Raw genomic sequence first — 15,103 nt, 5'->3', positions numbered from 1 at the left:
TTTTAATATCGTTAAAACCCGTATTGGATGGAAAGTACGAACAATTTCAAAAATACAATGTTTCGCTTCCATTCCACTTGCATGGATTCATACACAGTGACAGATCTGTAGCGATATCTATCCGATATGCAAGGTACCACTCTAATCTGACTCTATTAGCTGGATGACGTCACAAGCTTCACACAACCGACCAATTCCTTCAATCCTCACCTGTACGCATCATCACTTCCTCTCATCTACCATTTTTTTGTCACCCCAAATCAATCGGTAGACCTATTAGCTTTCCAATTCGCTCTTCGACCGGTTACTGTGATATTTATCTGTACTTTCGAGTGTTTTGATCAGTAGGATTCGATTCGGATTGTTTTCATCCATATACAGGGTGTCCACAAATTACCGTTCCACATTGAAACCAGAATTAAAAAATTAATGAAATGAGATACCATGATGCAGTTTGATGCTTGTGAGTGAATGAACATTTCTCAAAGTTTTATTGTTAAGATTTGTCAAGATCATCATGTCGCATTCATCACCATTTATCATCACTTGGTCTCTATAAACCAGGTAACACTGCTCTTTATTGCGGCGACGCTATTTGCAGTGAACGTGACGTCACGCGTCACAGGCAACAACTGGAAACGAAAAAAGTAAATAAAACTTTGAAAAATTGTTGTGTTCTTTCTTGGGTATTATATTCTTTCCAAATGCTGTTGTTTAATTTCCAGATGTTGAGAGATTGTGAGGAAGAAGTTGAGAGATCCCCCACTGTTTTGTCCTTCCCACTCCCGTCCCTCTTGTCTCATCCCCCCCCCCCTTGCTGTGCGTTGTGTGTTAGCTCTCATACGAGCCTCGACAAGGTATACAAAAAAAAAGATGATGATTCAAGGGGGAGGGACATATGGAACGTGAGGGAGACACTGTCTTAACGGAGTCAGAGATGTGTGAACGTTATGTGCTGCGGAATAAATGGACTTGTACCTTGCAATTGATCGCATTGTTTAGTGTCTGTTAAGTGACATAACTGAAATGATCTCGTTTGAGAAATGTGATGTATGTATGTTGTCTTACTTGGAACTGCCTTATTACTGATTAGTCAACATATCAAATAGCGTTTTTACCATGTTTGGCAAACCCTTTGTGTGCTGCATTGTTTACAGCCACATGATTCCCTGTTACTTCATTTTTTTTCAGAGGGCTATGAATTTCAAGTGGTATTTGCAAAAAACAACAACTTGGGTGTCAAGTTAGTCAGATGACCAAAATTTGTTTCAATTTTATCTTGTCGCAAATCTGCGACCACAGCATGCAAAGGGTTAAAAAAAACAACAACCCCCCACTTTTGATTTCTACCAACCCGTTTTTTGTCGCCTTCAACTTGCCATGTATGCAAGGGCTCCTCTCTCACTCTCTGTCCCAGGAAAAGTGGGTGGGGAGTAGGGAGACAAAACACAACCACAAAAACACAACAGAGAGAAAGAGGGACAGAGACAAGAAAGAGACAAAGGTGGAAGAGAGACAACATGAGATGCTTCGAATTTGAGATGCTTCTAAATTCTGCAAAATTGATTTTCAAAGGACACTTGACCTGCTCAATGTAAAATTGAATCAGTTCATCTTTGAATTACAATTCACAAGTGTGTCAAATCTGGTTGAAATCTCTTGTGGTTCAGAAGTTATTGCAGTAACACAGATTCTCAATTAAAGGGCACTTGGCCATAAATTTTTTGAATCCAAAACATAATCAGTTCATCGTTATATTACAGTCCGTAGTTACGCCAAATTTGGTCGAAATCCCTTTAGTGGTTCACAAGTTATCGTGGTAATGAAAAATCTGCTACTTTCAGCTGAAGGTCACATGACATTTGACCCCAAAATCTTATCAGTTTATCTTTGCATCAGTACTGTACATACCTGTACCAGGTTTGGTCAAAATCCTTTTTGCAGTTCATAAGTTATCATGATAACTAAAACCTGCTACTTTCAGCTTAAGGGCCAAATGACCTTTGACTCTGAACCTGGAATCCTTACCATAATTAAAGGGACCAGTGTTTGTCATGCTATTCCTCCTACAGTTCTGGGCTATTTACATCTTTGCTTCAGAGGACAGCACGAGTTCAATTAGTGTGTAGGGTTGTTTTTATCTTGGCTGGTAGGTTGGGGGGGAGGGACGGGCACGCAAATTGTCTATGTAAATGTGTATTGTGTAGTGCCACTCCGGGTAGATGAGGGTATTACAAGTATCCACATTTACAGTACAGTATTGCTGTCCCCACGTTTTCCAGTGCAGTGAGGCATTTTGAATTATAAGCAGTAGGTAAGTTTTTGCTTCATGCACTTAACCTAGGATATTACTTGCAAAATCGAAGATTTTTCAAGTATATTGGGGTTAGTTGATTTTGTTATTCTGTCTGTCTGTCAATCGCCGACAGGTCACAATTCGAAACCGATCATCATGAAACTTCACCAAGTTGTAGAGATAGTCTCAACTGAGAAGCCTATTGATTGAGTTCAAAGGTCATCTTGAGATCGAATTTCTAAAATCGTCATGTTTCTTCCGAATGACTTGAAAGTTGAACAGGATTTGCATATTAAATCACTGAATCGGGAAACCAACTATTTGATGTCAATAAGTGAAACTTCTAAAATCAATTTCCATCTGAAAAATAATCAATTTTCATCCGATTGATCTGAGCTTTGATTAAGATTGTGAATTATAATCTTAATGAAATGGACAATTTGATGTATCCATGGCAACCTTTGGAGGAGAGGGGGTGGATTTTGCAAGTATCGTGCTCTGCACGACCTCTTTTTATTATTGCCTATACTGTACACAGCTGTCAGTTGCCGATACAATGCCCAAATAAAACATGTCAGAAGAACATGTTGTATGCTTGGAACAAGATCGCCCAAAAAGGCAGGTACTCTTTGCATCATAATACACCTTCATACCAAATTTGTTAACTTTTGAACCACTGAAGGGATTTTTATCATGGTAACAAAAATTGATGACGGACAGACAACCAAAAAACACAATGCCTCTGGTGCCGGAGGCATAAAAAGATGTTTGGAACAGAATGTGAAAATAAATTAATATTGCTCAATCGGTTGTACTCACCAGAAAACAACAATTCAAGAATGTGCAGAACTTCTTTCTTCTTTTTTTAAACTCCTTATAAATAACTGGTACGTTTTGGCTGATCAATTTGCACATGATGTTCCAAACATTCCAGCATAGCATTTATACAATCAACCAAAGGCAAAAAAAGGAAGTCTTTTTCACTCAACATAGTGTTGATAGTTTAAGACTTGACAATGAACAGAAACTTCCGTTTTTAGATAGCTGACACCAACAAAAAGTTGTTGTAATTTCTTTTGGCACAATTGCTGAAGGACACACTCCATATTCACTGGCATAAAACGACCTTGCCTGGATATGACTAGTAGAAATCATCATCAAACATCAAGAGCACGTTTGATTGTGCATTTTGTGCATGTCAAGTTTGACAAAATACTAATAATGAATGCAGAACCAAACCCATAATCTTTTTCAACATAACTTCAATTTTATTATTTCCCCCATATTCAACATTTCAAAAAGCAAACACTTTTTATATAAAGATACAACTTCCCATCAATATAGCATCACGACTGTGATGCTGGAGCACGTGAACATTTGTTCAGTCCAAGTGTATTTGAGGTGTACAGACCACCAATAAATAGAGCAGAGGCAGATGTGTATGCCAACTCTGCTGTTTTGTAAATGCCCCCTTGTTTTTTTTTTCTTTTTTCCAAGGGCAGCACATGATCTCGACTGTCGAGATATGCACCAAAAAAAAAAAAAAAAAAAAAAAAAAAAAAAAACTTACCAAATATTGCTTTTCCTCTGCCATTTCTATGGCAACAGTAGATGGAACAAAAGCCAGGCAGGTTAAACGATGAGTCAAAAGTGAAGAAGTTAGAGCTGGAGAGGGGAGATGGTTTTAAAGTAAACGTATTTGCAGTGCATGTCACACAGCGCGATGTGGGCTTCGCGTGCATTTGATTGCCATGCTGTTGGTGAAAGGTGGCAAGGACGCAAGCTGTCCAATTTGCTATCCAAAGGCAGGGCTCAGAAGTATTGCCATTTCCCCAGCACGGTGTCCTTTATGGCATCCACATATTGTGCTGGGAGCCAGTACACCCAATAATACGAGGCTTCTGTAGGTCCCAGCTGGAAGGCCTGGTGTTCGGTGCAGAAAGAGAGAGTACTGAGATTAAAAGTGAATTTGCTTGACGACAAGTTGTGCACCACTTTTGGCAACTGGAGCCACAGATATACTGATTCTCATCTTAGTTCACCGATTTTACTGTGGTTTGAGACACAAATGGTACACAATATTGTAACGGCTTACCATCATGTGATATCCTTCATGTTCTTCAATAGGCTCACTCACGATGTTCTTTATGGAGCCCATTGGGATTTTTTCTGTACGTTCTGCAGGAAAATGTCCAAAACCAAGAGTAAGGAAAAATAAAATTGCTCATAATCTCACAAAATGTCAGTTTTCTATTGTTATAAAACTGTCTAAGAATCAACTTGAAAGTGGGATGGAATCAATAATATTTGCCCATGTTGTAAAACATTTAGGATTAGCAAAATAATTCATGAAAAAGAAGAGACGAATGCCATTAAATTCATGGAGGTAAAGAAGAGGAAAAATATTGCAGTGAACAGATTTGGCAAAAAGTAATTTAAAAAAAAAAAAAAAGAAAACATTTTGAAATCAAGAAATGAGAAATAACATGTATACAAGGGCAATCTAAAGGTATTGCAACTCAGCTATACAGAAGCAAGATAAGTTGTCAACATTATTACTTCCACCACCAAAAATGAAGGAAGTAATGTTTTCACCCCTTTCTGTCTGTTTGGTTGTTTGTGTAAAGGATATCTCAAAAAGTTGTGGACGGATCAGGATGAAATTTTGTGGACAGGTTCAGTGTGTGACAAGGACGAACTGATTTGATTTTGATGAAGATTCGGATCCGGATCTGATCATTTTTTAAGTGATTCTTCACCATTGAGAGATAGGGCGAAACCGATACACAGCACAATATCTCAAAAGGTTGTGGACGGATTCGGATGAAGCTTGGCAGACATGTTGGGTGTGTGACCACGATGTATTGATTTGATTTTGATGAAAATCCGGATCCGACGACGAGAATTTTTAGAGTGATTCTTCACCATTGAGAGAAAGGACGAAACCGATACATAGCACGATATCTCAAAAAGTTGTTGACGGATTCGGATGAAACTTGGTGGACAGGTTGGGTGTGTCGCAAGGAAGAATTGATTAAATTTTGGTGAAGATCTGGATCCGGGTCTGATAATTTAATTGATACTTCACTATTGAGGGATAGGTCTAAAAATGATATATAGCATGATATCTCAAAAAGTTGTGGATGGTTTCGGACGAAACTTGGTGGACAGGTTGGGTGTGTCGCAAGGACAAACTGATTCGATTTGGTGAAGATCCTAATCCGATCTGGATACGATAATTATTTAATTTTTTAAGTGATTCATTGAGAGATAGAGCCAAAAATTATATAGTACTGTATCGCATGATATTCCAAAAACGTAATGGGCCCGATATGTTCTCGTGGATCAGGCATTGCATGACGGAGGTATGCGCACGACCGAGCGCCCTTCTAGTTTCTCTATGTAATCACCCTTCATCTCAACCCACTTCGTCCATCATTCCATTTGCTTTTCAAAATGAACAATGTCCTAATGACATGCTCCTTTAACCACTCATCAACGGTGGACTTCAAGGAATCATTTTCTTGTAACCCCTTAGGAAGTAGCTCGACTTCAGCACAAAAAACGAATCGCTTGATGGGTCAGGGCTGGAGGGTGAGAGATTTAACTGTTCAAACACACACTGGTGAATGACAGCCTGTGCAACTCTGGTCTTGTGGACTGGCACGTTGACACATAATGAGCTAGAACACCACTCAGTAGAGCACATAACTCCACCAGGCTGAAGAGTTTACATTTTATACCCAAACAACCTCATCCACCTTGCTTCGTCCGAATCAATCCACAACTTTTTGAAATATCATGCTGTATATCGTTTTTGGCCCCATCTCTCAATGGTGAGGAATCACTTAAAAAATTATTGAAACCCCTTTCAAAATAGCAGGATCTGGATCTTCACCAAAAGCTAATCATTTCTGTCCTCGTCACACACCCAACCTGTCCACCAAATTTTGGCCGAATGCATCCACAACTTTTTGAGACAGCCTGTTCACAGGCAGACAAACATACAAACAGACACGGGTGAAAACATAACCTCTGCCCACCTCCGGTGACGGAGGTAACAACACGTTCCTCAATATTCCCCGGCTTTATGAAAAGTGGGATGGGATAAATTATGGTGTCACACAGCAAGGTGCAGGGACACCCCCTTAATAATCCAATACTGTAATGATAAATAACAAACAATTTTTCACAAATGGCTTCACAGCCAGGCCAGCGAGTCAGAATATTAACCAGTGATCATAGTTTTTGTGTGGCATGAAATCCATCAGCAGCACCACTTTTGAATCCTCGAAGATGCTGGTCATAATCTTGCCGGCAGGTCATAATCTTGGAAGTATTTTGGAGGTGGGGATGTCCGATGCTTACACTGCATTGATTCAGTCTTGGTTTCAGAGCCCCAGTGGCGAACGCAAGTCATCGTCATTAACCAGACGTGACAATACCTCGGCTGGATCACCACTATAAACCTCCAGCAAGTGTCCACAGGAACGAAGTTACACACAATAATTATAAAATATACACATGAGAAATAAAGAAACAAAACAGTTTATATCCAGACCAAAAAAAAAAAAACCACTGGGACCCAAGACAAGACAATGACATGTATATGGAATATTAATCTCACCCTTTCACAGCAAGCCTGACTTGGTGGGAGCAAATTGTTTGGAGAAAATAAATAAATAAGTACAAGTACATTCAAAGCACACCACCCCTATGCCAAATAAATAAATAACATATCCTCCAGCCTGAAACATTGCTGGGGTGCCTTCGGCATCCGGCGATGCCGCCGTGCAGGATATAGACAGAATTGGGAGGGAGCAGTGTACAATAATTGATCGATTAATTGCGTAATTAAAATCTATCCTAATAAAAGTGTGTGTGTGTCAGTGCGTGTGTCAGTGCGTGTCCTCCATAACGCCAAAACTATAAAACCGAGCAGCCTGAAACTTTGCATGTACACTAAGAAATCTCCAAGGAAGTGCATGAGTGAAAATTGGGTGTTTGGATCAATTAAAACACCCCTTTTGAAGGTAATTAACAGCCTTATTTAATTATATCTTTAATCAGGTGATACTTGGCTACCTCGCTCTCTGGGGTCTTCAGGCGTTTCCTGGGGACCCTTGCTGGGGTCTGAACCCGCCATGTTTTTTTTGCCTGGATGTAAGCTCAAGATTTGAAAGTATCAGTAGTTCCGACTCCCCCCAAAAGTGTTGTTTTGTCCAATTTGGATGTTGCACGGGCGTTTCCGGGTGTATAGTTGTATCGACGGCAATTAATAATCGCTTACCAAGCCAGGCGTTCTGTTGGAGTGCTTACGGCACTTACCGAGTGCAGTTTTTGTCCTGATCGGGATGTGCAGTGAACAGTTACTCCAAGGTGGAGGTACGTATACAGCACACACGGACGTGGTACATACGGGTAGATTTGGATCTGTACGGACTCTCCGCAGGTGTGTGGATATGCCATACCTGTTACAGGTGCTGTGGTGGTAAAGTTTCATCCCGTATCTTATGGAGGATCTTTCAGGTTTTTCTTTGTCCTCGCGCCTGTTTCTAAAGCATTTGGTTATCGGATTTGCTTCCCAGAGGTTCAATGTTTCTCTTTGTGAGCTTCAAAGCAAAATATATTTGATAACGCCTGATTTCCGAGCCGTTTGCCGTCGCAACATATTTTGTAAATTACCGAACCAATTTTTTTTTTTCCCACCCGTCACACGCAGCTGTTTATAAAGAATAATGTTTGTGAACATATCCCTGAAACATCTGTATAAATGTATCTTTATATTTCGGTGAAAGCTACTCAAGGTTTCTGGGTTATATACAGTAAATACTGTAATCGATAATCAAACTGAATCCAACCTGCTGATTCCCAAAAAATTGCCGATATCGGCAAAGCGTATGTGTGTGTGCATGCGTACGTGCGTTTCGTTGATTGGTATCTACATATGTAGGTAGGTTTCAGAATGTGGAATGGAGTCCTCCCAGGGTGGGCTCAAAGTATCCACCTTCATTTCAGTAAGGGGGTCACGATTCATGGACCAAGCTGTGAAGTTTTCTGTTCTCAAACTTTTGTGCCGATGGCTCTCTTCAGGATCGTCGCTGAGCCCCAGACAGCTTCCAAATGTAATTTGCTTGTTATAATATTCCCTGGTATGTTTTTTTTTTAGCTCACCTGTATAGAGACCTGACAGAAGTAAATAGACACCTTAAACATCTTCATTTCATCTGTATAATAGTTTTGCTCAGCGATGTTTACTCGTATTCGACTATTCCTTTGCAGAAACGAGTTCCTGGGTCTTGTCAGACAATTAACTATACCTCAAACCTAGGGAGCATACGAACTTTCCGATTTTCAAAGAGGACGAATTGTTGGCCAATCGGAAGGTGGAGTCAGCCAGCGTCAGATGGCAGAGAACCTTGGCATTCCGCTTTCTATGGTCAATCAGGTGATTGTGCAACTCACTAGCGAAGGCAAGGAATCCACAGCTTCCAATTCTGGTCGATCTGGGCCCTCAAAAAGGTATCTTCAAGCTGTCAAGCGGTCCATTGAGAAAATTCCCCGTTGCAAGGCAGCAGATGTTGCAGAGGAGGTCCGGGTTAGCTCAAGAACAGCCGTGCGGTACCTTCATCAACTGGGCTACTATGGGAGAGCAGCTCAGAGAAAACCTCTTCTTAGACCAGCCAGCATTCAAAGGAGAAAGAGGTGGGCTGATGAGATGGCCAACAGACCTTTGGAGTTTTGGCAAACTGTCATTTTTTCAGGTGAGTCCCAATTTAATCAATTTTCTGACAGTGGATGTGTATGGGTCTGCAGACTTCCCAGTCAAGAGTTTTCTTTGAACCGATTGCAGCCAACTGTCAAACACGGTGGTTTTTCAGTGATTGTGTGGGAAGTAATCTTGAGCGCGGGTCGGTCAGAGCTTGTGGATTGTGTTGGCAACATCAACTCTATGATACGCATTTCTATCCTTGAGGATGGACGTCTCCCTGTATTCTCCACTGGCCAGGTGGTCAAAAACAACACTCTTGGAAGGTGTTCATGGAAGATGGAGCTCCATGCCACACTGCAAAAAAGACCAAAGAATGGCAGGACAGAAATGGGATCAAGCGACTTCCATGGCCAAGTCAGTCTCCTGACATCAATCCCATTGAACACCTCTGGGCCATATTGGATTGAGCTGTGTGGAAAAAGTCCAAGAAACCAACATCACGGGCAGAATTGCTAAACCTTTTGTGTGAAGCCTGGGCAGAAATCCCACAAGAGAAAATTTCAGAACTCATTAGTTCTATGTCTGAAAGAGTAAAAGCATTGAAATCTGCAAATGGCAAGTCTACAAAATAGTAGTCTGTGTAGTAAAATGGCTCCAATGTTCTTCAAATGTTCAATAAATAAATTATTTTAAAATCATGGTGTCGATTTACTTCTGTCATGTCTCTTTATAGTAGTTCTGGGGAACTTATGGGATGGTGTGTCGTCCGTCCATAAATACTTGCAACTTCTTCTCAGAAACTACACACGATTTCAATGAAACTTGACCACGACCTTCATCACCCATGATGGCATTAAAAAAGGGGGTCTGAAGGGGTCTACAGAGGGAGTTTACGAGGGGGGGGGTTGCGTCCCCAAGAGGTATTGGTATTTGCTTTCTTCTTAAACGACACAATTCCGATGAAACGTCACGCCAACCTTCATCACCAACGATGGACCAAAATTTGTTCATGACATCAGAAAAATCTGCTCTAAGGGGATTTAAGGGGGTGCCCCACAAAATATATATTTGCTTTCTTTTCCAAAACTACACGCAATTCCGATGAAACTTGACCGCCATCTTCACCACCCATGATGTCCCAAAGTTTGTTCATGACATAAAAAAAAAAATTGGGGTCTAAGGGGTTCTTCGGGGGGGTTGCCCCCAAAAATATGCATTTGCTTTCTTTTCTGAAACCACACACACAATTTCGATGAAACTTGACCACAACCTTTATCACCCGTGATGTACCAAGGTTTCTTCATGGCATTAAAAAAAAAATCCATAGGTATTTACTTTCTTCTCCATTATATATAGTTGTAGGTCATCCATGCCTACCAGTGGTTGCCTGGTTATCTTATCAAGCCACTGCCAGGCGAGAGCCCAGAGGTATTGCTCCTATGTTTAATATCTCTGTGAGGTTCTTTGTCATCATTCCTTTAGGCCCAGCTATCACAGGTACAACTTTGGCATTCTTCAACTTCCAGGATCTCCTCATTTCATGCTTGAGGTCTTGGTGTTTGGTAATTTTTTTGATTTCTGCATCGTTTAGTCCAAAATCACTGCAATCAACACCTCATTAAACAAGGCCTTCTTCTCTTTTTTTTGTACCTAAATATGATATCTGGTCGCAATGCCTTGTTGTCGATGTTTATGCTCGATGGGATCATTAGTTCGTACGTGAGCGGAAGGTACTTCCATGTTTTCAGTGATTACTTTTGGTTCATGTTCCAACAAATTTTCTGGAACGAGGACATCAAAGTTTTTGCAGATGTGCCAGCGGATTGCATTATAAACTCTGTTGTGTCGTTGTGTGTACAGCTGTTCTGACACGAGTTTGTTTTTGTGTGTATTCGGTCATAAAGCATAACATATCATTCTCTTTACTAACCCCACCTCCATCCCTCTCCCTCTCCCTCTCATCCCACCCTCCCGTGATATAGCAACGTTTGGTGAGGCATAGCTCTCCCCACCTCCCCCCTCCCCCTTTCCTCGCTTTTCCCCTCCCTCCTCTCTCAACCCCCTCATTAATATCCCCGTCAGCAAAGCGACAGGTTGTATTTGCTAGTAAATAAATAATAAACGTAAAAAACATAAATTTCTTAATCAATTGGAAAATAGCATAGCTAAACCACCACTGTTTCAACCAAATCTTCACTTTTTGAAAATTAAGTAATTAATCGATTAATTGATAAATTAAAAATACCTTTTATAGCCAAATCACTTGTGGTTACTATAGTGTTCAAATTTCAGCTTCCGAGCTCAAAGGATGGCTGAGATATCCGACCAAACACACAACCAAGAAAGAAAACAAGTACAGGTGCATTCAAAATTCACTGCCCCCATGCCAAATAAACAAATAATATATATCCTCCAGCGCACGACATTGCCGGGGCACCCTCGGCACCCGGCGATTATGCAGTGCAGCACATGGAGACGGAATTTGGAGGGAGTGATGTGCAATAATTGATGAATTGCATAATTAAAAGAAATAAATATTGGTAAAATAATTAATTTCTTCACCAATTGGTTAATAGCATCCCTAAACTACCACTATTTCAACCAAATCTGTAACATTTTGAAAACAAAATTGATCGAAAAATGAATAATTAATTGATTAATCAACAAATCAAAAATATCCTTTCCGCGAAATCACTTGGTCGCTGTCGTGTCCAAATAGCTTCCCAGCTCAAAAGGTGCCTTTGATATTACCCAGATGAGAAAGAAAAGAAGTAATTAATAAATCGATAACAAGTTATCAAATTAAATGATTATTCAAAAAATAAAAATACTGTTTTACCAAAGCACTCGTTCACTATTGCGCTCAAATTTCAGCTTCCTCGCTCAAAGGATGGCTGAGATATGACCTCAAAATCAATAGGCTTCTCAGTTGAGACGACCTTGACAACTTGGTGAAGTTTTGTGAAGATCCGTTTTAAATTGCGACTTGCAGGTGAGTGACAGACAGACAAAAGACAGAATAACAAAATCGACTAACCAATACACTGTACTTGAAAAATCTTCGATTGTGCAAGTAACAAGAAAAAGACAGAAAGGGATGAAAATATAACCTTCACCTTTAGTGGCGGAGGTAAAAAACAAACAAACACACACACGAAGGTGGATACTTTGAGACCTGGGAGGGCTCCGTTCCACCTGTTGAAACCTGCAAGTGGAGATAACAACCGACGCGCACGCACACACCCCTAAGACCTTTAACATGTTTATTCGTTGCTCCAGAATGCCTTGTTATTTCTTTAATCCGGGGGTTGAATTTGCTACCATAAAATGTACATGTGAGTACATACAGGACCCAAATTGATACCCAGGCACTCCTCAATTTATCTCATCACCGAATCAACCAATTCTGTCCACATCTTACTCCCTCATACTGGACAGTGCGTTTCTCACCCGAGAAGGTAGAAAAAGTTGTACAGCCTTGACCCTGCAAACTAAACGAAACGGACTATTTCTGTATAAAATAATGGTGCAATTGAACCTCATGAATATAATACATCAAAATATATTCAAACTTTCCAGATTTGAAAGGGCCATTCATACAATCATTAATAACAGCACATTGTACATGAATAAAGTCAATCTTGTCTGCAAAACTACAAGCGTCATTTAACATCATTTGTGGGGGGGTTTTTTCTTCTGTTTTTTTCAATCACACAAAAACAAGAAAACATCATTCCGTTCAGTCACTCGAGGCACCGGTTGATTAAAAGAGTGCGTGGAAAGACAAACACAAAACAAAGGACGAGACTGCCCTGAAAACTCACTTTAAAGTAACTGGGCAATTGCTTCCTTTCTAGCCTCTTCTGTGCATGCCCACACCCATCAAATTATCATCAAATCAGAAAGGCTTCGCAATCGGCAACAGAATTGTTGTTCCTTTACACTCAGCTTACTTGGGGACACAGAGTGCACCCAAAATGAACTGTCCAACACCGTACTGTGGGTTATATATCGCACGGAAGAATGTGTCCTCTGTGGAGAACTCAAATTGACGTGAAGTCGTTTTCTGGACAGTAGTGGAAGGATTTGAAGCCCGTTGGTGTCCAAGCTTCTCGCTGCCTCACTGTCACCACTTCTCTTATGCTACCTCTCTGTCGCTCCCTTTCCTTCGGACAAAAGCGAAGTTCTCCTCGTTCAGGGTGACAAAACATCAGGGTGACAAAACATCTTTGCGGAGCTTGCTGGCTGCGTTCACAGTCGCGTCATGTTGAGTGATTGAGAGATGGCAGTCGATTGGAAAAAGTCAAGGTGACCCTGACTTCCCAAAGTTTTTCCATGCTAATTAATTCCCCCACACTCATACAGGGATAAAGTGACAATGATGTCAGAGAGCCTAAATATTTGTTCAGGTGGTTTACACTCAAGTTCCTATGGCACTGAGCTCTCAAACTGAACAAACCACATTCCAAAGTGTATAAGTTCCTTTAAGCAATTTGTAGAATTTATATTGTAAAATAAATTATATAACTAATATAACTATCCTTATTTATGTGTTCTCTTTAGCTTCACTTCAAGTGGAATAAGATATGCCTTTTGGATTTATGGCAGTCTAATTATAGGTTCCACAGGACTATTTAAAAGAAACTAAAGAGAGGTGCGAAGGAGGGTGGGGGGGGGAGGTTGTGGGAGGAGGATCCTGAAAAAGAGTTTGCCAGCAAAACAGAGATACAGAGATGTAAGCAAAGGCAAACTAAGGCCCCTTATTTTCAGAGTACAAAAGAGGGAAGGGAGGCATTAAACAAGAAGGAAGACTAGCTCGTTCAATGGGTTATCTTGGCAAGACTTGGCACAAACAAGTCATGCATGGAGAAACAAAAAAACATCCAATCAAACAGGTGCGAACAGTAGAACAGGTGGGTGAGCTGTAAGGAGAATTGTTCCCCTTCCTGTACACAATTACTTATCTTTGGCTTAGAAAGCGAGTCAGGATAGATGAAGCCAAGTTTGTGCAGTGATCAACGTCGTGAAGCTGGACCCATGCACACAACTTGGAGTTTTATTAATAGTGATCATTTCCATTTCCCCTACCAACTCTCATGTGACCTTTTATCTACCCCTTAATTGATTAAAATATATGCAGCATTCTTTACAAATATAAATACATTTAAAGCATGCCACACACCTCCACATTATCCCCGAGGTAATGTTCATCACAAAGTCAGGTTTTCAACACCAACCACCTCATGTATTCAATTTATTTATTTTAAGATGCCAAATTTTAGTTGTTTTGGGGGGTTTTTTATTTCTTTTTTTACACAATCTGGGCTCACAAAAGTGATGTGACGAAGGGGAGGAGGTAAAGGACTTGGTGGATGAAAACATGCATGGACAGGGCAAGAGAGGAGAGGAAAGAGAAACAGTAACCTGCAATTAAAGTGGTACGTTGGCATATAGTTAATGGGGAGAAAAAAGATCACATGCATGAGGTGGTGCTGTTCTGCCAGCATGAAGCCCTTAAATGGAAGAGTGGGATGGAAAAGAGGGTGGTTCCACAAGGAGAAGAAAGGAGGAACAAGAAAGTGGAAGTGAACAGAAAGCCTGGAGTTTCACAAGGAGGGGCAACTGGAAAACTGTGTGCTCTTGGAGGGACTGAAAGAGGAGCAGAGAAATGAAAGAACAGAGGGAGCAGGATCATAAGAGAAGCAGCAAAATCACAGACCTTCAACATGTCTGAAATGAGCCCTGTGCTTTGCTTATTTGTGGCAGATACCAATGAGTGTGACAAATTTGGATTCCAGCAATGTGAAGCTCGACATGAAGCAAAGTACCCAACCCATTGGGGGGAGCAGCACTCAACTGTGGACGAAGGCATTGCATCATCGAGATAAGTTCAGAAACACTGAGGAAGTATTTTACACAACAGAGGATGCCCAGTCTGCGGATGCCTTTGGAAGCCAGCTTTGAAATGTCAACTTCCTTGGAGAGGCTGTGACGGATAGTGAGGCCCAGAAGTTCAGGAGAAAAAAAAATCTTCCAGTGGTTAATCATGGAAATATGCAGGCGAATGGGTTGGACGATCTTCTGTAGAAGCAGTA

At 40.7% G+C, this 15,103-nt stretch overlaps 1 protein-coding gene across 6 annotated transcripts in view; it reads right to left on the bottom strand.

Annotated features, from left to right (window-relative positions):
* Positions 1 to 453: 453 nt before the first annotated feature.
* The window catches only part of UBFD1 (ubiquitin family domain containing 1), a 65,244-nt gene continuing 50,594 nt past the window's right edge, over positions 454 to 15,103 (bottom strand). For 5 of the 6 annotated variants that reach the window (XM_085884767.1, XM_085884750.1, XM_085884728.1 and 2 more), the window contains 2 exons: positions 4,392 to 4,474; positions 3,542 to 4,219 (listed from right to left, as the gene is read on the bottom strand). In XM_085884767.1, coding sequence (XP_085740893.1) covers positions 4,109 to 4,219; positions 4,392 to 4,474 — 194 coding nt within the window. In that variant the 3' untranslated portion in view covers positions 3,542 to 4,108. Of the gene's footprint in view, positions 1,409 to 3,541; positions 4,220 to 4,391; positions 4,475 to 15,103 lie in introns of those variants that run through there. The other variant, XR_015059120.1, reaches the window with a different exon arrangement.

Source organism: Eptatretus burgeri, chromosome 1, assembly GCF_056783735.1.
Source record: "Eptatretus burgeri isolate ZD-2024b chromosome 1, Ebu_testis_v1, whole genome shotgun sequence".
NCBI classification, from domain to species: Eukaryota; Metazoa; Chordata; class Myxini; order Myxiniformes; family Myxinidae; genus Eptatretus; species Eptatretus burgeri.
The sequence above is the reverse complement of the archived record's forward strand: the minus strand, read 5'-3'. Positions and strand labels throughout refer to the sequence as shown.